Source organism: Pipra filicauda, unplaced genomic scaffold (assembly GCF_003945595.2).
Source record: "Pipra filicauda isolate LSUMZ 115617 unplaced genomic scaffold, ASM394559v2 scaffold208_size1342795_pilon, whole genome shotgun sequence".
NCBI classification, from domain to species: Eukaryota; Metazoa; Chordata; class Aves; order Passeriformes; family Pipridae; genus Pipra; species Pipra filicauda.
In genome coordinates, this window is record NW_024104319.1 from 486,068 (window position 1) to 509,388 (window position 23,321).

A 23,321-nucleotide genomic window follows, 5' to 3' on the forward strand; every position below is an offset into this window, starting at 1 on the left:
GTGGCCACACAATTTATTTGGCTCATTCTGTTGTTTGACTGCTTCCTTATCCTCTTTGTTATGTCTAAAGCAGCGTTCTCAGCATTTAAGGTTATAACTCTTCAAGAACCATAAGCTGACTGCCACTGAGATGTTTATAGTCTTGTGGTTTCAGTTTTCAGCCTGTACACACATTTTCAAGGTCTCTGGTATTATGTCACACTTAAACTCCACATCATAACAAAAGGTTGTACCAACAACTGAAGCTTGTTGGTACCAAGCTTCAGTTTGCACTGTAAATTCACTCAAGGTAATAAAAAAACCCAACAGCCCACCAGTTCTTGTAGCCTTGCAATGGTAGAATGAGGTTTCTTACTAGCAATGACAGTATAATTTTTACTGGGCCACCCAGACAAGGGTGACAGGCAGTATACCTCCTTGTGGTGACAGCAAGGATCTGTTTTCTGCAGGTTTTCTCTGTTTCAGCACAGCTTCTGAATTTTAGTTTCCACCCAAGTTCTGACAAGCCAAGATGACCAGCATGCTTCCCTTTCGCTCTGTGCAACTTTCTCTTGCAACTTTGAAAGAAGCCTGTGTGTTGTGAATGAGTCTAGATGTGCTAATGGTTCAGTAAATTGCACCAGTGGATCAATTTATCCTGTAAGGAGATCTTGGAGAGCTTAAGCTACTGTTTAAATGACTTCCATAGGAAAAAGTGGGAGACTGAGATTGGATAGAATATTTGGAAGGGGTGGCTGGGACGATGTGAGTGAGACAACTATTACTGATAACCAAGGACTAAGTGTTGCAGAGGCGGCAAGGGATTCAGAAGGGAAAGGATATAAGGAGAAACCAGGGAATAGTGACAGAATGAGGAGTGACACTGGCTGATACTGGGTCAGTGGATGAGTTAGAACAGTGTGAAGCCCAAAATCTGAGGAGACCAAGAAGCTGGACTGAAATTTGGGGGATCGAAGAACTTGAAGGAGACTGGTTTCAGAAGAAATGCTGCTGGAAATAGCAGCTGATGGGACTGAATCACAAAACTCAAAGATTCTTTCCCTAGTGCTGTGAGTAATATGACACAAATGGGACTAGAAATAAGGAGTCCGCATGAGAAAAAGGCAGGAGAAAGACTGCAAAGGATACAGAACAGATGATGTTAAACATAATCTTTTTTTCCTAAAATATTACATGTGAAGGACTATGATCCATTAGAACATATTCAAAATTGGTAAAGATTTAGAAATTAGTCAGATGCCTACCATCAGCACATTTTCCCCCTCTTCAGTCTCCCTTCTTCTCTCTCCTCTCTTTCAGGTATTTCCTGTGCTGAAGGAACAGAGATCTCTGTGTTCCAACAGTCTGTGTATCACAGGGATGCGCTGCTTTGATTTGACATGCACTAGGGCTATGACACAAAGCACATGTTTAGGGCTATAAAGCTCTCAGATGATAAGGGCTGCTAGTTTTAAGATTGTTTTTCAGTCATCATTTTTGCCTCTTTTACCATACTTAATGAACAATCACTAAAATACTCCCCTTAAGAGCAATTTTGCCCCAGACTGTACAAAATGTAGTGGAGGCGACTCTCCCAGTCTGTATACTCTGGGTTTTAGAAGACAGCAGGGAGACAGTGAAGAGAAAAGCTGGTCCCTCAATTGACTCAGTTCTGATTCACTGTTTTTGCCACCAAGTTGCTGGATGATACCGGGCTAATCACTAAAACAAGCTGTTCACATCCAGTTGCCAAATCAAATTCTTACAGCTGGCTTATTAAAGGCACTATTATTTAGTTTACAGATTTGTTGAATTCTTGCAGCTACAAATGACTAGGAGAAGTGTGCTGAAGTAACACAATAGTTACATAAAATACCTGGTCTTTGGCATCTCTGAATTGGGAATAAAAAACCACCATCCACTCCAATCTGATTGTATTTCAGTTCTACTCTGTTGGGGCAGAGGAGAGAGGAGGGTACACTCTGTAAAGTGTGAGGGGGAGGAATAGTTCTCTCTCACCTTTTCAAGAGGTGTGTAAATGTAAATGTAAATGTAAAAGTAGATTATTATTTTGAAAAGCCTCCACACTCTCATAAAAGGCACAAGGGAGAGCCATAGGACAGAAAACAATACCTCTGTTGTCAGAGTAACAGGTGAAAAGTTTGCGGTGCAGAAAACCTGTGACGCACAAGCCAGTGAGAATAAACAGAATATTTGGTGTCAGGGCCCATGTTCCCAGCAGTCCCGTGTCAGCTCAGCTGGGGTTTGTCAGTCCTGCCTCAGGGGTGCTGTAGGAGTACCAGTCGACAGCTCAGCCTCCTGGCCTGCCTGGCTGACATCACAGCCTGACCCACCTCATTACTACAGTCTGTGGGCTGAGGTCACAGTCAAACCCATTCCCAGCTGCTTTGTAGATGTTAGTCACAAGTTCTCAACAATTTGCTTTCGTTCCCACTGTGAGAGGCATATCTTGAATCTGGATCTAGTTTCTTTTCTCCAACAGATCAGAGTCTAGATATGCTGATGCAAGTGAATACGTTTTTAACACTTGTGAGTATGGTGATAGGAGCAAAGAGAACTCCTGACTTTTACTGGGAAAATAAGCATTCCCATGGATGCTTTGATCACCAAGGGAAAAAAAAAAAAGTCAAGTTAATTTATATTATGACAAGGCAGTTGAATAGATGCTTCCTGTGTATTCAGAATACACCTTCCATATTGAATCCAATCATGCAATTGTTGTTGCCTTTTCCACAGGAAAATGTCCTGAGTGTGTACATCTCCAAAGAAATATTTTAGATATCAACTTGCAGAAAAAGAAGAGAATAAATTAATGAACATGGTTGTGATATTACCAGATTCCTGCACTTCAGATTAGTTGCATCTGATGTGCTCAGTTGGAGACCACAAGGAGGTCTGTCCTGTATGAAGGCATTGTTTATGCAGATGAAAAATGACTTTAGGAATATTCTCTCAGTTCAAATACTTTCTGACTACACCAGAGAGGAGGGAAATGGGAAAATTCTCGCAGATCCTTCAGAAGTTCTTGACTACCCAGTTTTCCATGTAGTCGAACTACCTTTTAAAATTCTTCTGAAAGTTTCAATTAAATTGGAAAGGTAAAACAAAAAAATCCCTCTCAATAAAGAATGGCTTTTCACTTGTACCAAAGACTTCTTCACTTGACTTTCTGTTACAGGTTTGAAAAGAGATGTTGGAATTTCTTTTATTCCCAATATCAATTACTGGGTAGTGTGCACTGGGTAGGGTACACCCTCACCCTGCTCTTTTTTCTGGGGTGGGGGGAGCCTGGGAAGGTGGGGAGGAGCAGGGTCGCATGTAGAGGGGCACGGGAGTGGGAGAGGGTTCTTTTTAAAACTGGCCAACCCCACACATCAGAGCCTTTTGTTTGTGGGACTTCCTGCCTGTCGCCCCGATGCTCTGATATGTATAAAAACCTGATGGGAGAAAATGAAGAAGAGAAAGACAGGCTCTTTTCAGTAGTGCCCAGTGATAGGACAACAGCCAGTGGACAGAAATTTAAAAAAAGAATAAAAAATTAATCTAAGCACAAGAAAACATTTATTTATTTTTTTGCTGTGAGGGCACTCGAAACCAGACTGGAGACAGTACTGGGATTCCTGTGTTTTCTGACTCAGCTTGAACAAGCAGGTTGGACTAACCAGCCAAAGCAAATCTGTGATTCACCTGTCACCGTTAATGGCTAATTCCTTATAAAAACCTTCTATACTGCATTCTGTTCCCTGGGTTCTTTAGCCCCACTCTATCCATTCAAAAGGTTCCCAAGACTTTACCTTCGTGATATTGCTTACCCTGTAATTCATGTTGATGCCTCAGTGCTTTTTTTTGATTTTTAAACTTTTATAGATTTTAGAAGTAGATGTGTAGTGAATGTAGATTTTAATGTAGCTGTATTACATCCCTTACCCTGTAGCATAAGGTTTACAGATACCCAACCCTATTATCCCATTTCATATCAATCCCTCTAAAATTCCATTAGCGTGTTTAGCCTTCTTTTCAAGGTAGAATTGTAGAAAAACACCCTAGGGTCTGGACCAGAAGATATCATATAGACACAGCAACCTTCAAGCCCAGAACTTTGGAGGAACTCCAACAACTGTATGTGCTGTGAAGAAGATGAAGATGAGGAAGAAGGGGTCCCAAACTCCCCCAGACCCAATTCCTGACAGGGCATGTCAGGAGGCAGAATGGGGCAGAACTGGGGTGGACAAATCTGGGGTTGGATGGACCTTATTTTAAAATCACAGAACCGCTGTCTTGAGGAGGGTGCATGGAACATATTCCCTGGGCCTTAGGCCTGAGATTAAAGGACCTGCTCTCGTTATTTTATCTTATACACTAAATTGGCCTGGAGTCTTTTTTCTCTGTGTTTTTTTAGGCAACAACATTATTTCAAGTATCTTCACCCCATATTTGCAAACCTCCCTCTTTATGCTACTCTTGTCATATTACTTCCTACTGTTCTCCTCTGACAGTCTGTCGCTCTGCTCTGTTGATCTTTGTGCAGCTCCATGCTTCCCTTAGGCATGGAACAACCTCTATCCTTTGCTTACCCAGATTCTGCTTGAATACCATGCACACTGTGATGATTAGAGATACAGCTGTAACAGCAGCAAGAAGTAGCACCACAGCATCACATGTTTATTAGTTGTAGGTACATTTCTTATTTTATCTACTACTGGATGTTCTTTGGAAAGCAGCCGCACCTCTCTGAATGTTTATGTTTAACATTTTGGACACTACTCCCATTTGTCTCCTCATTACTCCATCTAATTAAATTCTCATGGCAGCAAATCAGCATGATAAATTGAAAGCACTGTGGCTTGCTTCACAGAGATGCTCCAAGCCCTTTTGCCTAGCCGGTGACTCAGTGCACTCAAGGAGCTTCTCTCGGGAAACAACTACCTTCCTTCTGGGGATGAGAACTACATAGATTTAAAGGGCTGGCTTCTCTTGGGTGTTGTAACAATAAGCACATGGCTCCAGTTTGATTGTCTGTACAGGTGACTTGCTCTTCCAAGGTAGGCAGAGTGGGCAGCTGGCTTATTTAAGCCGCTGATGTCAATATGAGTTATAGACCCCGGCTTAGCTTTAATTCCAGCTCCATCAAAACAAGGTGAACAGCTGCAGCACGAGTCTGTAGTGCAGATGGGCTTGAGCTGAAGGACAGTGAAGTGTAAGCATGTTTTCTTCATGGGCTTTAGTCTTCATAAACCCATTTAGTAGAACTGTTAACTGTAGCTTTATGTGCCCAAGTCACTGTATGTGCAGTGATCTCTACAGATCTGCTTTGAGGGAGCTTCCAGATTGATGTGAAGTGATGTGGAGCAGAGAAATGCTGTTAGATTTATGTGCCTCTCAAAGCAGTTCTTTCTGGCTCCTGTACCTGGCAAAGGAGTAGCAATCCGATGAAGTAGTGACCATCTCTCAGATATAGGAGTAGTTATAAAATACTAGGTTTTCATATCTGAAAAGCTAAGGCTTTTTCCTTACTTCTGTCTACAGCATGAAAGTCCCTAGCCATCAGCAGGCTGAGGGAACATCTTAATTGATTTCAATGGGACCTGAACCAGATCTTAGTCATTAAGTGCTCTCACATTCTACTTGCCATTGACTGTGGACTCTCGTGCAATGAGGTCCTAGACAGAGAGATTTCCTGAGATATGATTCATGTCCAGATGTCAGTTGTGCAATGCCTTTCTTGTCTGCATACTTACAGACTGTAAGGACTTGCATTTAAATTTTCTGCTCTGGAAACATCTGCTCTACTAATTATTTATTATTTATTATTTATTATTTATTATTTATTATTTATTATTTATTATGTTGGATCAAGGGTTAGACTTGATGATCTCAGGGGTCTTTTCCAACTCAGTTGATTCTATGCTTCTATGATTTCTAAATTTCTTAAATGGACAACATTCTGAGAGAGTCACTAAAAATCCCACTAGTCTTACAATGATTTCCTTAATGTTCGAAGTGCAGAACCATAAACCCATATTTTCATAAATGCTCAAAAACGTCTTTTAAAACTACATCTAAAACAGATCTCAGTACATACAGAAATTGGAATTATATGTCATCCTCTTTCAAAGAATGGAGAGAAACAGAACGACCCTGAAACTCTTTTGTAGTCTGACTGCCATTTCATATTTCCATGAGGGTTCATGGAAATTCATTTAATATTTCTGTAGTAAAGTCTTCTTCTCAGTGTGACACATCAACAAACCGCTACGGATGAATTGCAAAGGGTATAGTACTCTTATGTTCTGTACTGGTCTCTAAGCAGTAACACCTGCCTTTAGAAAAGGTAGTATCTTGACTTGTTTTGCAGGGTAAGAAAGCAGGAAAATAATAATAGCTTTGTCAGTGCAAAAGGACTTCATGGTGCATCTGAATTACAGGTAACATAGAAATTTTTCAATTAATCATCAAAACAGATCTAACAACTCACTGTATTTTCCTTTGCATCTAAGGCAAATAACATTCACTTACTTGTTCTGATGGAACACAGATAACAATTTTCTTGGGCCATTTGAAAAAATTGTAATTCTGCTTATATTCGTAGGCCTTAATCCCTGTTCTGCAATTTAAAGACAAGCAAGTAACCAGATTTGCTTTTCATTTTAAATCACGTTCTATTTCTGTTTGTGCCATTAAGTCATCAGAAATCCCCCCAAGGGTTTAGAGGCAGTGGAAAAGCAAAAGAGGAAGTGGCTCGACTGTTGTCCAAAATTCACTATTCACAGTTAAAGGGAAGCAGTGCAATATTCTCTTTTTGTTTACACATAAGGAGAAAAGAGTGATGAAAATGCACATGGGAGTGTGCATTAGAGGAACTTATGGGACAAAGTCAGCAAGTTTCTGTGAGAGCATGGCATGCACTTCATGATGGTATTTTGTTTTTATGGTCTCCTATTGTGAGCTATAGGCCTGCTTACTGCTGTTATTTTTAATTCTTTAGTTTTCCTGTGGCAGCTGGAGATTATTTAAAATAAACGACCTTGCTGTGTTTCTCCTAGGAGACAGAATTCAGGCAAGTCTAGCCTCCTGCCATGCCAGATTGTGTTTACATAGGAGAAACTAGGCATGTGTTTTAATTGACTAAGTGAGGTGAAGGGAGCATTCTGTCATACTTCAGGAGTTTGCTTGTGCTTTTTTCCCCTAGCAAATGACGCTGACGGGTGACGGAAGAAGTGTAACTCAGCATGTGGTTTGTCTCACACCGTTAAAATCATGTGGGAAACCTTTCTTTCTGAAAGGTGTTTGAATGGGACTATAACATAGGCCTGGGTGGCATTACCTCTCATCATGGCCGGGCTTCGCAAACGAAGATTTGGGAAGGGCTCTACCCACGTTTGTTGCAAGCACGTTAGTGGCTAAAAAGGCCAATACGAGACAGGCATGACCGGCTGCAAAAGGCACAGCAGAAAGACTCCTTAGGTGGTATATTCTGCAAGGCACGATTCTTTCTGCGTTGCCTTTTCTCCTCAAGGGTGATCCTGCGTGTGTTCTCAAAGGAGACAGCTGCGTTATAGATGGTGTGTCTCCAGATCTCCTGATTGGAGGCCAGAGTAGACCAGTTATGGTGATCAATATGGCCAAGGCCGAGATGTTGTTTCAGGGAGTCCTTGTATCTTCTCTTTGGGGCTCCTCTCTTGTGGCAGCCAGTGGCAAGTTCATCATAAAGCAAGATCTTAGGGAGGCGGTGGTCCTTCATCCTGGAGACGTGTGTCCCTGGGGCCCGGTGGGCCGCAGGCACAGGCATTGCCTCTAATATACCATGCAATGTACACACAGACTTAACGGCAGCATGTAAGTGGAGTTAAACAGGTACGTCTTGCAGCAACTGGATCAGCTTAGGAGCTGCCACCATCATTTTCTCCTTTCTTTCAGCAATATCTTTCCCTCCCCCTACTCTCTGCTGTGCCAATAAGCTATCTCTGTGGTCAGCAGGTTGAAGGAGGTGATTCTTCCCCTCTACTGTGCTCTTGTGAGACCCCACCTGGAGTACTGCAAACAGTTCTGGTGTCCCCAACACAGGAAGGACGTGGAACTGCTGGAGCAAGTCCAGAGGAGGGCCACGAAGTTGATAACAGGACTGGAGCACCTCCGGTATGAAGCCAGGCTGAGGAAGCTCGGGCTGTTCATCAGGAACAGTACTGACAGGACAAGGAGCAATGGGTACAAAGTGAAAAACGGGAAATTCAGGTTAGATATTTGCTTTACTGTGAGGGCGGTGAGACACCGGAACAGACTGCAGAGTCTCTCTCACTGGAGACATCCAAGAACCGTCCGTTCGCAACCCCTTGCCACGTGCTCTGGGACGACCCTCCTTGAGCAGGGACCACACGACCCAGAGCGGTCCTTTCCAACCTGACCCACTCTGTGACTCCGTGCTTTAAGCTTCCCAATGCCGGGGAGAAAACACAAAAAAAAAGAAAAAAACACCGCAGAGGGAAGAACCGGTGTTTTCACCGACGTGTTCCGCAGGCTCGCACTCCTCTCCGGGGCGCGGGTGGGGCCGCAGCAGCGCCCGCAGCAGCTCCCGGCGGAGCGCGGCTCACCGAGCAGGGCGGGCCCGCACGGGCCGGGGAGGCACAGACCCCGCCCGCCGCCGCCGCTCTGGGCGCTGATTGGCTCGCGTTCCGCCAGCCCCGCCGCCACCGCTCGCTGATTGGCCACGGCGGGCAGCGCCGGCCGCTCATTGGCGCAGCCGCTCCTCCGCCCGCGCGCTGCCCGGCGTAGGCGCGGTGCGGAGCCGCAGCGCGCGCCCGCCCCCATGGCCGACATGGAGCTCTTCGGTGCCCAGCAGCCGCAGCAGCCGCCGGCCGGCAACGGGGCGCCCGACGGCGCCGAGGAGGATCCTGCCGCCGCTTTCCTCGCGCAGCAGGAGACCGAGATGGCGGGCATCGAGAACGACGAGGGCTACGGCATCCTGGAGAACGGCGAGGTGCCCGAAGCGCTGCAGGGTTCCGAGGGCCTCGGCGACGGTACGCCCTGAGGGGGCGGCGCGGGGGACGGGGGCGAGGGGTCCCGGCTCCCCTTCTGCCTCGGGGGCGCCGTGTCCGGGCGGGGGCGGTGCCGGCGGGACCCTCGCCCCGGCTCCTACCCCGAGCGGGTCTCGGCTGCCTAAAGGTGGCCCCGGGAGGGTCAGGACCGTCCCGAGTGTGCTGTGCCACAAGGTGAGCGGCCTCCCTGCTCCCTCGGGTGCAGTTTGTGTCTCTTGGAGATGCCCGAGGTGTATCCCGATGAGAACGGCGCTGATCTCTAATCCAGGAGCCTGCCTGAAAGGAAGGGCCGCTGAAAGCAGAATAAATCTGCCCCTTGGGTTTCTTGTCTTCAGCGGGATTTATCTTAGTCTTAAAGTATGAGAGCAATTAGGCTAATGTTTAATTTTAGTAAACCTTTAGCCTTTGTTCTTTGGTAACCTTTGTACTGAATGTGACAAACCTGACACTGCAGAACCCTCGTTCAGAGGAGAGAACTAAAAATCAGCGTGTTTCCAGTTAGTCTAATGGTAGCCAGAGCAGCCCTGAATAAACACTTATCATTATGAAAGGTTTTAACTGAAGTCTGACTGGAAAGGAGTTGATGTTCCAGCACTCTTGGAAGACCTTGCTTCTGCTTATCACTAGGTCCACAGGAACATATTTGTTCTCATATGACGTTCCTTTCTCGCGGCAGGAGGATGCCACTCTGATTCTTCAAAATAAGTTGAATAACTTTGCTCTCCAGTTCCCTGTCAGAACATCTTGAGAACGAAGTCTTCATTTTGCAGCCTGATTTCTGAAATTAACAGTGTATCTTACGTTTGAGGATGCAGGTTTATAGTATCTCTTGGAATAAAGCTTAACTAGATAAACTGAGTAATGGAGACCTGCTGCTTCCAGTGCTTATTTAGTGGTAGCACTGCCCTTAGGACCAGCTCATTCCTGAAGTCCAAAACATAAGGCTTACATACTTCCTGTGAAAAAGGGTGTTTACCAGGGAGTAACTTGCTCCAGCACTAGAACATGAGGATAATTGTTATCAGACCACCATCCTGTTTTGGTATCAAACATAATTTGACTTCCGTTATTCTATGTGTAGTGCAGAAACAGACACAGTGGACACTTTGCTTCTTACTTTCAAAAGCCTTAGACAGACATTATGCCTAACAGTGGCTTTATGTTCCAAACAGTCTATGGAACATTAAAGCAGCTGTTGGGGAACTAATTTCTTTGAAGAAGGTTCTGTCATTGTTCTTTCTCAGAAAGTACTAGAACCAGCAAGAGGCATTCCTGCTCTACATGCATTCAGCGTGACTGTTGCAGAGTATTTCCTTGTGAAAAAGTCAATCTGTTAAATGCTTCTAGATTGAATTGATATCTAAAAGTAGTTCTTAAGCTGCTTTTCAAGAGATTTTTTTGTCAAGTCACGTCAATTGATTTGTCATGAAATGCAGAAGTGTTATTGGAGAGCTTTCTCTAGAAAGAGGTTCATAAAGTAATAAATATGATAGTATGATCTCAGGATCTGGGAAGTCTATGTGTGAGCTTTATGTCATCTTTCCTTGTATGCACTACGGTTGCATTTGAGCTTTGGCCTGTTAAATAGGCATGGGAGACGGTGCTTGTGGACTTTTGATGGTCCTGCTTTTTAGCAGAACATTGATTTTTTTGACTGTCAGAGCCTGTACTCTCTCCCTCCATGTTAAAAGGCGCAGCAGACTGCAGCCATGCAAAATGTACTGGTTCAGTCATGGTGTCAAATGATCTGGTGACTTCTGTTGCCATTTGTGTTAGAGATTTCCTATCATCTGATCAGTACCTTAATAAATATCAGGCAGTTGTAGTCTCTAGTGCATATTAGCTCATTAAGCTGTTTTGTAATTAAATAGGTGAATGCAAATTTCTTCTTTAAACAATACTAATTCTTATGTCAATGCTTAAGGGTTGTGATCAGGGATTTGTGGATTTACTTTTTTTAACTGTAACCTTTTTTGAACTCCTTGGTCACAGGTCATTGGATAAGTTTTCTTTCTAAATACTGGGCCAAAAGTAATAAATAACTTGGGCAGCTCTCGACTGAAGTTTGAAGATCTTAACTTCAAAATATTGTGACAAGCAATCACCAGCTTCTTGACATATGCTTTTAAGAATCATAGTGTCTCATCAACAAACAGATTTTAATTTGAAGTCTCTTAATAAATGATTAGATAAATACATGGACAGGAGCTTCATGGACTGTTAATGTCAATATTGGGAATTCTGTTAATTGTTGTAATGGTGGATACTGGGTGAGTGTGGGGGGAATGGCAGAGCGTCGCCAGGCTCCTGTGTCTCACACAGCATCACTTCATGTTGCCATGGTCAGGGTTGGACTAGTGGCCTGATCCAGTAGGCCTTTCATTATGTAGAGAGCTGTCCTGTTCAAGCTTCCTGGACATGTGAAAAACTAATTTCCCGTGAAAGATGAAGCATAACCACTGCTTCAGAAAGCAGGAAGGGCTGTATGAATCAAATAATACAGTGCTGTTGCCTAGTTATTAGTAACTTGATGTCTCATGAGATTTCAGTGGTAAATCAATGTTTACATATATTTACAGTCAAATTCTTAATTTCTCTGCAGTCTGACAATTCTAGGTCTTCAGGTTATATCAGTTCACTTGCTATGTTCTCTGAGCAGGAGAGAGTGAGTTCAAGTGGAAATGTGTGGCTTCTAGGTCCTGTATGTCGATATAAAAACCTTGTGACAGTTTATTGAGTAGCTTCCTATGGAAAATTTCATTCAAAGACAAGCAGTTATATATGTCAACAATTATGGAAACACACACAAGTTATATGTAGGCCGAGTAGTCTCATTGCCTTCACATTTTTAAACTCTGTTAGTTTTATATGGACTTGACTGAATGACATTTCTCCATCTACCGAAGACATTCATGAGGCTCTAGCAATTAAGAAACTTAATTGTGTTTTGTGTTTGTCAAGAAACTGCGTATAATAGCATTTCGGGAAGTGAATATCAATTTAATTGAAAATTATTTGGCAAAGAATTTATTCCTCCTGTCTCTGTAATTAGCACCACAGACAAAACGAGTTACTTCTCTGTGACTACTGATTTTTTCTTGATCTTTTGAACAGCCATTGTTCTAGGTTTTGCTGTGCAATCAGCGTCCGATACTTCAGAGCACCATAAGGCAGCACCAAGAAACGTGTAATGAAGGAATGGTATCTGTTTAAGTTGTGTTAGTGATGCTGCGTTATTTATTATGAAACTCAGGGCAGAAAAACCCAGCTTTTGGTTTGCAAGAGAATACTACATCTACCGGGAGATTACAGAAGCTGTTACGGCACGGTGTTAATGCAGGTGTGGTTTAGTGCTTGTTTATTGATTATCGTGAAAATGAAGGAACTCTAATGGGTTTTGACATGACAGCAGGTTAGAACTAAAACACAGGAAAGAAGCACTCTTCCTAAGCTGCTTAGCTTTATTTTGCACATAGGCACGCGAGTGAGTTATGTATAGAAAAACTATTTCTTCCCCAGGTTCTTGCGTAACTATCTAAACAAAAACTTTGTAGAAAAGTCTACTTTCTTATTGTCTTACGGTTGAGGGGTAGGTAAAGGGGAAGCATGACTGTGCCCAGAAGAAAAAGGATGGGAAAGTAGACCTTGAGTGGTGATGTTGCTTAACCTTATGTCAGAATATATTACACTTGGTTATGTTCTTCTGTTGCTTTAACTACAGCTACTAGTTCACTGAAAGTAGCAATGAAGAAGTAGAATACTTACTGCTTAAAAGAGATGCTGAAGATTACTCATTAAAAGTACTTTTATTTTAAAAGAGCACAAGAAAAGTGTTTCAGTTGTCTGCAAATCCCTGCCTCTGACTCTTCTGATAACAGTCCTCTTGTGCATTGAGAGTAAGACTTCAGAGAGGCAGGTGAACAAGGCTAAGCAAACTTCCTTTTAGCCTAGTGGTACTGAATGGTATTAATGCATGTGGTAGCCTTCACAGTAGTTGATCCTCATTATGATAAGCCTCTGAGGCCATAAATTGACTTCTAAGACTGAAGTGACCAAATGGTTGTTGTATTTATCTTCAAACTACCCGGCCCTTTCTTTTGTAAACTGTAGTAAATGTGGAAGGCCCTGGTGCTAGCTTTGTGTTTCTGGCAAGCTTGGGGGTTGCATCTGTCCTGTGAATCCAAGGTAGATGGTATGACTTACCCTCTCCAAACCCTTCCAGACTCTAAAAAATGTCTGGGTTGCTGTGTGAAAGTTCATATTACCCTACTGTCAGCACGTGTTACAGAATTGTGGGTGTTTGGACATGTTCATTGGGACAGTGTCCTTAGAAATAAAGCTTTATCTTAAGTTCAGAAGCAAGCAACAAGGAATATTGATCATTACTTAGAAAGGGATAGTTCTAAATGTGGAATGTTAACTTCAGGAAATTCAAGGTGCAATACTGTGATAGAATTGAATGAACTCTGAAGCCAGTAGAGGGGTGTCGTTGTTCAGGGCCGATGAAAATGTTATGACGGCAGTACCAGTATTCAGAGTTTTTCTGCAGGAAGTCAGTTATGAAATTGCACAAAAATATCTGATACACAACTGGCATTAGTTATTCATATGAAGGCTGGCAAACAGATAGCTTTTCTAGACTTCATACTTAAATTATACAAGCACTGAGACTGGAGAGCTGAAATGAAGGGATGTTTGACTATTGATCTCGTCCCAATTGCCATACTTGTATTGCCATATGACAGCATGCTGGTACAGTTCCATTTCCTCTTCTGCTTGCAGTATGCTCAGTCAGCATGCTGACTCTGCATGTTACTCACAAGTTCTAGGGAGCTCAAAACAGATGGGAAGTTTGTTCTAATACTTTTGGTGCCTCTGACCTGGTTGCCCTCTGGAGACAGCTCAGTGCTAGTTAGTGGCTGTTCTGTGCAGAAGAAAGATGGCCTTAAGACAAACTGCCTGTTTCATCTGAGCTGCAGCCATTGGCAATGATGTTGTTCCTTTTACCTCAGTCTACCAGCCTGAGTAGTGAAGACCGTAATGAGTGTCTGTTGGTGTGACAAGAAAACTTCATTGTATCACCACTGTTCCTGGAAGCATCTTCAAAACTTAAAAGCCCTCTTGCCTAGCTGGTGATTTTTGTCTTCAAAAAGGCTCCTGTACCTTGCAGAGGAGTAGCAATCAGACAAAGTAGTGACCATCTTTGAGATATAGGAGGGTAGTTATAAAATAGTAGGTTCTCTGAAAATAACTGAAAAGCTAATTTTTGTTAACTTGAGTCTTTCTCTACGGAAGTTAGTAACTATGTATCTTCCAACTTAACTGCCGTTCTTGAACTGATGAGTTTAGAGTCCTCTACCTAGCACAGTTAATGATTGCTATTCATGGCTCAGGGATAAAGACTTAAAATACTTGCCTACTTCCCCGGTAAGGGAGTATGAAGAGCTTCTTGTGTGCCATTAACACTGGTAGCATGAAACTGGTATACCCCTAGCCATAAAGAAATAAAAGATACAGCAACATAATGCTCTTAGTTTTACGTTGGTCAGCTATCTGTTTTTAAGAAGATGGTGCAAAATAATATTTCTGCTTACTGTAGTGTGGGCTTGGTACAGTCACTTCTTTCACTGAAGGGTGTAGTAAGGTGGTGGAAACACTTCTGTGTGGTAAGTTTATCCATGGTGGCATTACAGGTGAGAGATACTTGGTGTATCGTGCAGGCAGATGTTATGTGATGCTGCTCCAGAGACATGCCCTCCTGAGATTTAGTGGTTCTTGAAAATCTTGGTGTATTTTGCTTAGTCCAGAGATTTAAATAGTTTCACAAACTTAGAAGTTTATCTCACAACTGACATGTGTTCCCTATGTCTATGCTTTAATAAGGTGAAATTTTAAGGTTCTGTAGCTTATCAGTTCCTGAGGCTCAATTGCCAGTGTCACTTCAGGGATAACAATGCTGCAGCTGAAGTAGGAAGCTACCAAGCACGTCATCACAGATGGTAGCAGAGAGGTGACTGCTAGGAATGTTAGCTATATCTTTTGAGCTGATTAGGACGTAACCAGACTAGGATAAGAATTACTGAGTGTTGGCTGCCAGATTATCAGTCTTCCAAGTAGACACTGAAACAGTGACAGTCATCCATTTTAACTTTGGAACAGTTGTACAGCAGTCAGCTTCTAAGACTGGGAGGAGAAAGTGGGAGTATCTTTGGAACGCTGAAGCAGCTTCTCAGCAGTATCAGCTCTACTGTTTATACAGTTTGAAGCAGGAACTTGTGGTGAAGAAATGCCCTCGTATTACTGGGTCTGCAAAATAATGGCCCACCTGTTTTTTCATGCCTGTCCAGAAAAGTGCAGGGAAAAAAAAGTGTCCTGTAGGGTATCAAGGAACACTCATTTTCACAACTCTCACATTAGATACTCTAGTAAAGCTTTTCATACAAGTTACTGAAATCAGTAAATCTGGCTGTTCTGTCTTTTCTCAAATGACTAAACGAGTCACCTCTTTGCAGATGCTGTTGATGGAGTGGTTAACGGGGATGTCTCTCAGGTAAGATAGAAGTATTCTGTACTGAGAATGTACTGTTCTACTCTGAGAACTTTACCTTAATATAGACTAACACTTCCCGTTTATTATCTCTAATGTGCTTTTGTCTCGTCTCTGAAAAGGAACTTCTAGTAGCTCATCTCATAAAGTTGTCAGTGCTCTTAATATGCCCCTCTTCTGAACTTGGACTGCTGCTTTAAGTTGCCTCTATTTTGAATTGTGGCTTAGTAGTACACAAGCACTATAAAGCAGGCTGACAGGCTCTGTGATATGGCTTCACATTGACTTGCCACTGATAAGCTAAAAGCATGCTCTGATTACCTAGTTTAAGGCAGAGTTTTCAGATTTGCTTGCTCTTTAAAGATAATTCGTGCATCCTGGTTGCCTTATTGTGATTGGTCTTACAAGGAGCTGACTGAAAACGTTACTTATTTCTTAGTGACATAGAGTTGCATGAAATTAAGCTGGTGGCTAAATAGCTCAATCAGAATATGAAAGCATGTTGGACAGCCATGGTAATGACAATAGGAGAAGATACCTGCTTTATTAGTGTCAGGGAGGAATGAGGCATGCTAAGGCAATCACTGTGTTGTAACTGAATTTCACACCAGTTTGTCCAAGGCATTGTCATTGCCTGGTGTCACAGTTGGCTGGTTAGCCCTGATTAAATGAATGCTTGGGGAGGAAGCAACATATGAGCTACTTACTTCTCCTTAGAGTTTTAGGTGAATGCGGAGCTCTGTGGAGACACAAACCACTTTCACTGCTGCTAATATTTCTATGTCCTCAGCATTGCTGTGAGATTGATGGGAAAATTGTATTTTATTGGCCCTTTGTACTTCCTTATACAACAGAGGGTAGATGAAATACCTTGATTTTGTGTTTGAAATTCTAAGAGACCAGTTGCTTTGGTTGATAGAGCTTCCTCTTTATGAGGAAAAATGGACTGAATGGTCTATACATAACTTTTGTTTTAGCTATTAGTTGGCTTTGCAGCTGGCCAGTATATTTTGCTTTGGATGGAATATGAAGCTTGGTGGTGTTGCACCAGGCTAGCTCCTTCTCTTTGCATTATTCCTTCACTGAGGACTACAGGAGGTCCAAAGAGGGGCAAGGCACAGCCAAATAAATCTGTTGTTAACTGCAGTCAATCTGGTACTCTGAGGAGAGATGTTTCTCAGCTCTGTTAAGGGTAGGACGAAGCAATAGAAATTGTTAAACTTGTAGTATCCTCTATAGCAAATAGTACAATATTGATTAGCTTTGTGAATTCAGTGTATTAATGATAGCACTATTCATTGCAAGTGTTTGAGCTATTATATAGTAAAAAGTATGCTAGTACTCACCCTGTTTTGATGCTTAAATAATGAAATGCCTCTAGTGTTATAAGCTGCACACAGCAATCCAAATTTTGTGATGTGTCTGTTAGGTTTACAAATGTCTGTGATGCAGACAAGTAAGTTGCAGGGAATGTTTTAAACTCCTATGCACAAAATAATAAAAAAAATTACTTTCACAGTAAAAATTTAAGGTGAAATGAACTTGGATAATATCTAGGCTTACGACTGTATAGTAAGGCACTAGGCATTGTCTTCTGTGTTCTTCAGGCCTAGTGCTCTGCCACTAAGTACATGTGGTGCTTGTCTTGCCAGTCATCCTGAATTTTTGTTTGATTTCTAGAGACAGTCCTGTATTAATTTCCTTCAGTCCTGATGTAATTTGTGGCAAGACGTTTTTCCTATTAGTGGTTGAAGCGTGTTATAACGTCAGATGAATGGGCTCAGTTCAAACAGAGACTAATTTTGCGTAGCTTCTAGGCAGTTATCTGAAATATTCAGCTGTCATGTATAAATGACTGTACTGTTCCTTTTCTCTGAGGAGACTAATGGTCCTACAAACTGCTATGCTGCCATATCCCAAGCAGATCGACTGCAGTCAGAACCAGAAAGTATTCGTAAGTGGAGAGAGGAGCAAAAGGAACGCCTGGAGCAACTTGGTAAGGAAGGTATTTGTGAGTAACTTAGTGTCAGCTGCTCTCAGGCTGAGAGAGTTGGGGTTGTTCACCTTGGAGAAGAGAAGGCTCTGGGGAGAACTTAAAGCAGCCTTCCAGTACCTAAAGTGGACCGACAGGAGAGTGGCAGAGGGACTTTTTACCATTTTATAATGGCTTTAAACTGAAAGAGGATAGGTTTGGATTAACTATTAGGAAGAAATCCTTTACTGTGAGAGTGGTGAGGCACTGGCACAGGTTGCCCAGAGAAGCTGTGGATGCCCCATCCTAGGCTGAAAGGGACTTCGAGCAGTCTGGTCCAGTGAAAGGTGTCCCTGCCATGGCAGGGGACTTAGAACTAGATGATCTTTAAGGCCTCTTCCAACCCAAGCCATTCTGTGATTCTTAAGCAGTGGATTTCTCAGCCGTGGCTCTGCCTTTTCCAAGTCTTAACATGCTTCTTGAGTTTGAGCAGCAAGTCTGGATGAGTGTTCCAGCAAGCAGACTTAATACTGGTGTAGGAGTCAGCAAGCAAGTGGCTCTCTGAACCTGTACTTTACAGATAAGCTGACAGAAAATGAACAGCTTTTGTAAGTAAAACAAAATAGTAATAATAATAAATAAATACTGCAGTCCTCAGTACTTTTTTCTGAAGTATAAAGATTGCTTATTTTGTAATTGCTGAGGCCATCTGTTGCCACATGGATCTTAATCTAATAGCTAAATTAAGACAGTAGTGGATTATTAACTAAACTAAATGCAGTGATACCTACCCATCCACAGCATCTAAGAGCCTATAAACTTATATGCTTTTCACTTGCATTGTGGAAGAGCCTTTGCTTGAAGTTGTTAGGATAGAAACTTCTGTAAAATGTGGTTCTGGACAGAGCTGACCCTGTTGATTCTCTTTTGGGCTAGTTACAGCAGATGAGCTTGTCTTGAACTGTAGGTTGTTGTAAAAGTATGCTGAGTGCCACATTCCCTCACTTTGTCTAAAGTGACAAAGTTTGATGAGATTTGTTCTCGTACTGGCATAGCAAGGTTTGAGCAGTTTGCAGACCAACAGACTTACTGAATCTGAACTAGTCTACAAATACAACACTATCCTGAAGTGGACTGTCCCAGTTATGCAGCACAGGAATTCTGTTTAGCTAATCCTTTGAATGTTCATAGTATTTAGAATTCTCATAGCATAAATCAGGAAATCTCCTTACCTTTATCTGAGTAGATGAAGCAACTGTCTGGAGTGCATCCTGAGCCATCATTTGAAATGTTAATAATTTATGTCTGGAACAAACACGACTGACAAATCAATTCTTAAATCTTCAGATGCAAACTCACGAAAGCAGGAAGCAGAATGGAAAGAGAAAGCAATAAAGGAGTTGGAAGAGTGGTATGCAAGGCAAGATGAAAAGCTTGAGAAAACAAAAGCCAGTAACAGGTAAAGTTTGTCCAGCCATTGGAAGAGTTACAGTACTGGAGATGAAAATAGCTGGGGAGGGAGGTTAGAATACTTCTGGTATGTCCTAAGGCACTAGTCCTTTGGATCATTAAAATAAACACTCCTACTAACTATCTTTTCAAGTTTTTTTAAGGAATCTAGATTAAATGTCCAAGAATAGCAAGAGGAGGCATTAAGAATGATCCAGAATCACTGAAGATTCCTTAAGACACAAAGTTTGAACATGGCCAGAAAATGTTTTACTCTATCCACTTGTTGGCATGCTCCTAGCTGCACAGGACTTCAGTGATTTCAGCATTTACCTACCCCAAGACCAGCATTCTTATTGCCATCTGTAGAACACATAGAAATGGAGTTCTAGTTAGACATTGCTACAAATTATTTATAGGTTAAAACCTTTTGCCGCTCCTTTTGGAAGTGTTTCAGAAATACTGTGAGTCAGTTCTACTAGTGAAAAACTAAATACTGGCTGTGTCTGCGGTGGTTTGAATTGTCTAATTATGGGCCCTGTGGCAGAAACTAATGACTTGGCTGCTGGTCCAGTAAGCTCTTACACTATCTGAGGTTCCCTGTGGAATTTTGACTTCAAGCCTACATAAAGGTAAATGTGATAGTACCGATGTAACACCACTTAGATTTTTACTTCATTCTGTCCAGGTAGTCATCAGGACTGCTTTATGCTTTGGGAACTCACAGACTTCAAGATGAACTGCTGTTTTGTTTGGTTGGTTGGAGTTTTTTTTGGAAACACCATTTTTCTTTGAAAATAGCCATCAGGGTTGTCTTTAGTAAGTGGAGTCCTAGGTAGACTACTCTTCTTTCTAAAGGAAGAAAGGAGGCTTACACTGCCTACAGAATTATGGCTTTGCCACTTCCGTTCACTGAGGAATCCACTATCTTTTTGTTGGGCCAAGAAAGGGAAGCAGGATTGGTACTTTTCTAGTTGGTGGCCAGAGCTCATGATACCCCCACAGCTTTATTATGGCCAATGTTTGAGTGCAGGATATGGATTCTGGAGCAGGGCCCATTAAACAAGTGTTGTGCAGGAGTGTTTGGCGTTCTCATGAGCCTGGTGAGATCTCTTGCCTGATGGTAGTTTCTGTTCACTGGAAGTAGTCTAATGCTAACACTGGAGCTCTAGTCCTCAACTAGCTGGTCCACACTTCTAGGATGTAGCAGAACTTTTGTGTTGCCCCTCTGATCAGTGGCTTAATTAATATATTCCATGTGGTAACTGCTTTCCTGTTACAGTAAGTCTAGGTGATGCAAGGTTAATGTGCTTGTTAAAACTGCCTTCAGCTGTGTTCTGTACTTCTCATCCTTATTTCTTTTCTCCTGCCTGCTTGCCTGCCTGTTGGACTACTTGCTACCTAGGGTGGCAGATGAAGCTTTCTACAAACAACCCTTCGCTGACGTGATTGGTTATGTGTATGTTGCTTAACTACTAATTCTGTTTGCTAGTCAACGAGATACTAAGGAGGATCAGAAGTAGTGCTGAGTGTCTTAAGGTGAATTCTGAATATTTCAGGGCAGTACAAGCTCATATAAGTAAATAGCCTTTACTTTTTGGACTGACTCTGATCTGCAGTATTAAGTGCAGTTTTCTTGTATGCGCTGCACAAAGTAGCACTTTCAGATTAAGTCTTGTAGTATACATACCACTGGAATTTTGGTAATGACACAGGGGTTTACAGTTGGTTCCAGGCCAGTGAACACTGCTTAGCAAGGTGCTTTGCTGGGTATGTGGGTTAGGGACTACAGTTTCACATGGATGCTGTATTTAGTCCTTCCACAGAAAAGCAGTGTTTAAGTCTGTAATAGGCATTTGCCTACGTAATCAGAAAAATACTCAAGCAGTGCTTGCACATAAAGCTCTGTAAGCCAAGGAAAGTAGAAAGGAATCACCTGACGTAAATCAGGATAGAAGAGGTGTGTGCATGTAGAAATAGGGGGGACTGTTAAGAGAACAGATGAAAAGTACAAGAAGGTGGTATTGGAAAATCAGCAAAAGCTGCTCGGAAGACATTTAGAAGCAGCTCTGTGTAGATGTTTTGCCAGCCTAATGGGTCAATAAGAACACAGCCATGACTTTCAAGCCTCAGTGAGTATGCTTGTTTCCAAGGGGTAGAAGGAATGCAGTGGTCATTGGCTTGTTCATGTATTTTAATTTCTTCCTTTAATTTGTAGACTTGAATTAAAAGATGGACATCACAGATTGTAAGGTGACACCTTTAGAAGGTGTACTGGTGAGCCATGTTGTGGCTTTGACTGGATTAATATTGAAGGTTCAGTGTGGAATTTATTAGCTAACTGTAGGTGGATGTAAACCAAGACTTGTGAAATGATGGACTTACAGGTGGTGTTTAACTTTTCTGAAGTCTCCTGGAGTTGATTTTGTTAGGTTTTTTTTTCAGTAAAACCCTTATTTTCATATGTCCAATGCAAATGTGCAGTGTAATGCTGCATAATAAAACTGGCTGCCTGTTTCCTGAATGTAGGCTAAGCTACTAGTGCATGTTCAGCCAGCTAATCATCTGCATTAAACTCATTCTCATTTTCTATATCTGACTTAAACTTTCTCTCCTTGTTTCTTTTCTTCTCTTCACCTTTAAGCACAAACATAAATCATCCTTGCTACAGCCTAGAACAGTTAAGTAAAAAAATCTTCACTGCCCCTTACAAGTGTCATGTCACATAAAGTAGCAGTGTTGTAGTGATCCTTGTCTTCAGTGGTGTCTGTAACCTTATCATCCCTGTGAATAGTGCTGAACCCTCATGGGAAAGTCATTTTCACTGCTTTCTCTGTACTGCTTGTTGGAGTAGATGGATTTGGTTTGATCTCTTGATGCTTATTTCTCTTGCACTCAGGCAGCTACCAGGGCCCCACAGTTCACGTAAACTAGATGCTGGAGTGTTATCCCTGTGTTGAAGCAATGCTATTGGCAGCATAGAAATGCTAAAATAATACAGCTGGAAGCCACTGACACTAACCTGTATGTAATATACAAAGCCTCCTTAGAGTCTCCGTAGGGTGAGAGCAGTGGAAAAGTATTTATTCTGTGAGCTGACCTCAAACAAGTCATCTCCTCTGCCAAAATACACCGTAGCCTATAGCACTCACAGGCATGGGATTCATAACAAATTTCTTATGATTCATGCTGCTTCACTGCAGCATTGGGAATCATCAGCAGATAGTTTTATGATGGCCTGTAGGCCTTGGGGCTGATTTAAATCCTCAAATGGAATCTGTTTTAAGATATGCTCGCAGGCAGTTGTAAATTTCCAGTTGGCAAATGTCCAATATAAGCCATCAAGTGGCAGGGTCTTAACTAGTTAAGACCTGGGCATTTTACCATAAATAAAATGCCTACATAGAAGTACCTTACTTCCTGGCACTTTGTGTGGCGACTCCTTAGGCAAAGACTCAATAACTGTTCTTAAAACCAAACACCTGTATTCCAACATTTTACACAGCAAACTTCAGCACTGCTTGTGCATAGCATACTATTGCAATCTACTTTCATCTCCAGGATTGGGGCAGTGGGATCTTAAGTGGCCATAATGTCCACAAACAGCTGTCAGGTCACATTCTTATGAAAGAAACTGCATCCTGTAAAAGGGAAGGAGAGTCTTATATGCTGGGCATTAACACAAAGTGCATTGCATTGCTTTTAGGGCAGCTGAAGAAGCCTTTGTGAATGATGCAGAAGACGTTTTTCCGGGCACTGAGTGGGAACGTGTGGCTCAGCTCTGTGACTTTAATCCCAAGTCTAGTAAGCAGGCAAAAGATGTGTCCCGCATGCGTTCAGTCCTCATCTCACTCAAGCAGGCTCCGCTGGTTCGCTGAAGCAAAGCTCAATGGAAACACTACAAATGCAATATCTTAACCTTACCCAGAGAAGCTATGTTTGCAGTAATTTGATTAATTGTTTCAATGTGTTTTTTTGGACAACATCATGATGTATCTAGATCTGATCATTGTTTGATTGCATGTTCTTCCCAACGTTTCCTTTCTGTGTCTGAAATGGGAGAACCTCCAAAACTGTAGTCTCTGTGCTGTTGTGCACTGAGGTGTCACTTCCCACATTATTGATATTAAAGATCTGTTAAACAGCAAAATGTGTTTTTGACTTTGGATGAATTAAGGTGGTGTCCTGCTCCCTTTTGACAGATGGTGTTTGAATTGGGTGTGAGCAAACATTTCTCATAATGGCTAGTGATTTCACCTTGTTGCTGACTAGTCCAGACAGCAGTGCTCCTGGTCTCTGCGAGGCTGTCCTGCTTGTTTCA

General features: G+C 42.2%; 1 protein-coding gene across 5 annotated transcripts; it reads left to right on the top strand.

Moving 5' to 3' along the window:
* The first annotated feature begins 8,771 nt into the window (after nt 1–8,771).
* Nucleotides 8,772–23,150, top strand: CLTA (clathrin light chain A). 5 transcript variants are annotated; one of them, XM_027745241.2, is made up of 7 exons: nt 8,772–9,014; nt 15,545–15,582; nt 17,458–17,575; nt 18,899–19,010; nt 20,406–20,459; nt 21,645–21,680; nt 22,707–23,150. In XM_027745241.2, the coding sequence occupies exons 1-7, from the start codon at nt 8,804–8,806 to the stop codon at nt 22,876–22,878; spliced, it is 741 nt and encodes a 246-aa protein (XP_027601042.1). In that variant the 5' UTR covers nt 8,772–8,803; the 3' UTR covers nt 22,879–23,150. The 5 variants fall into 5 exon arrangements, with proteins under 5 accessions (XP_027601042.1, XP_027601045.1, XP_027601044.1 ...); XM_027745242.2 differs by having other exon boundaries at nt 8,785–9,014; nt 17,461–17,575; XM_027745243.1 differs by lacking the exon at nt 21,645–21,680 and having other exon boundaries at nt 8,774–9,014.
* Nucleotides 23,151–23,321: the final 171 nt, after the last annotated feature.

What these genes read in the sequence shown, in the direction of transcription:
- CLTA (XM_027745241.2), top strand. Translation starts at nt 8,804, where the DNA reads ATGGCCGACATGGAGCTCTTCGGTGCCCAGCAGCCGCAGCAGCCGCCG. An exon ending in TTAACGGGGATGTCTCTCAG is followed by an intron (nt 15,583 to 17,457) that starts GTAAGATAGAAG and finishes CTTTTCTCTGAG; the next exon opens with GAGACTAATGGTCCTACAAA. An exon ending in AAAACAAAAGCCAGTAACAG is followed by an intron (nt 19,011 to 20,405) that starts GTAAAGTTTGTC and finishes CTTGCTACCTAG; the next exon opens with GGTGGCAGATGAAGCTTTCT.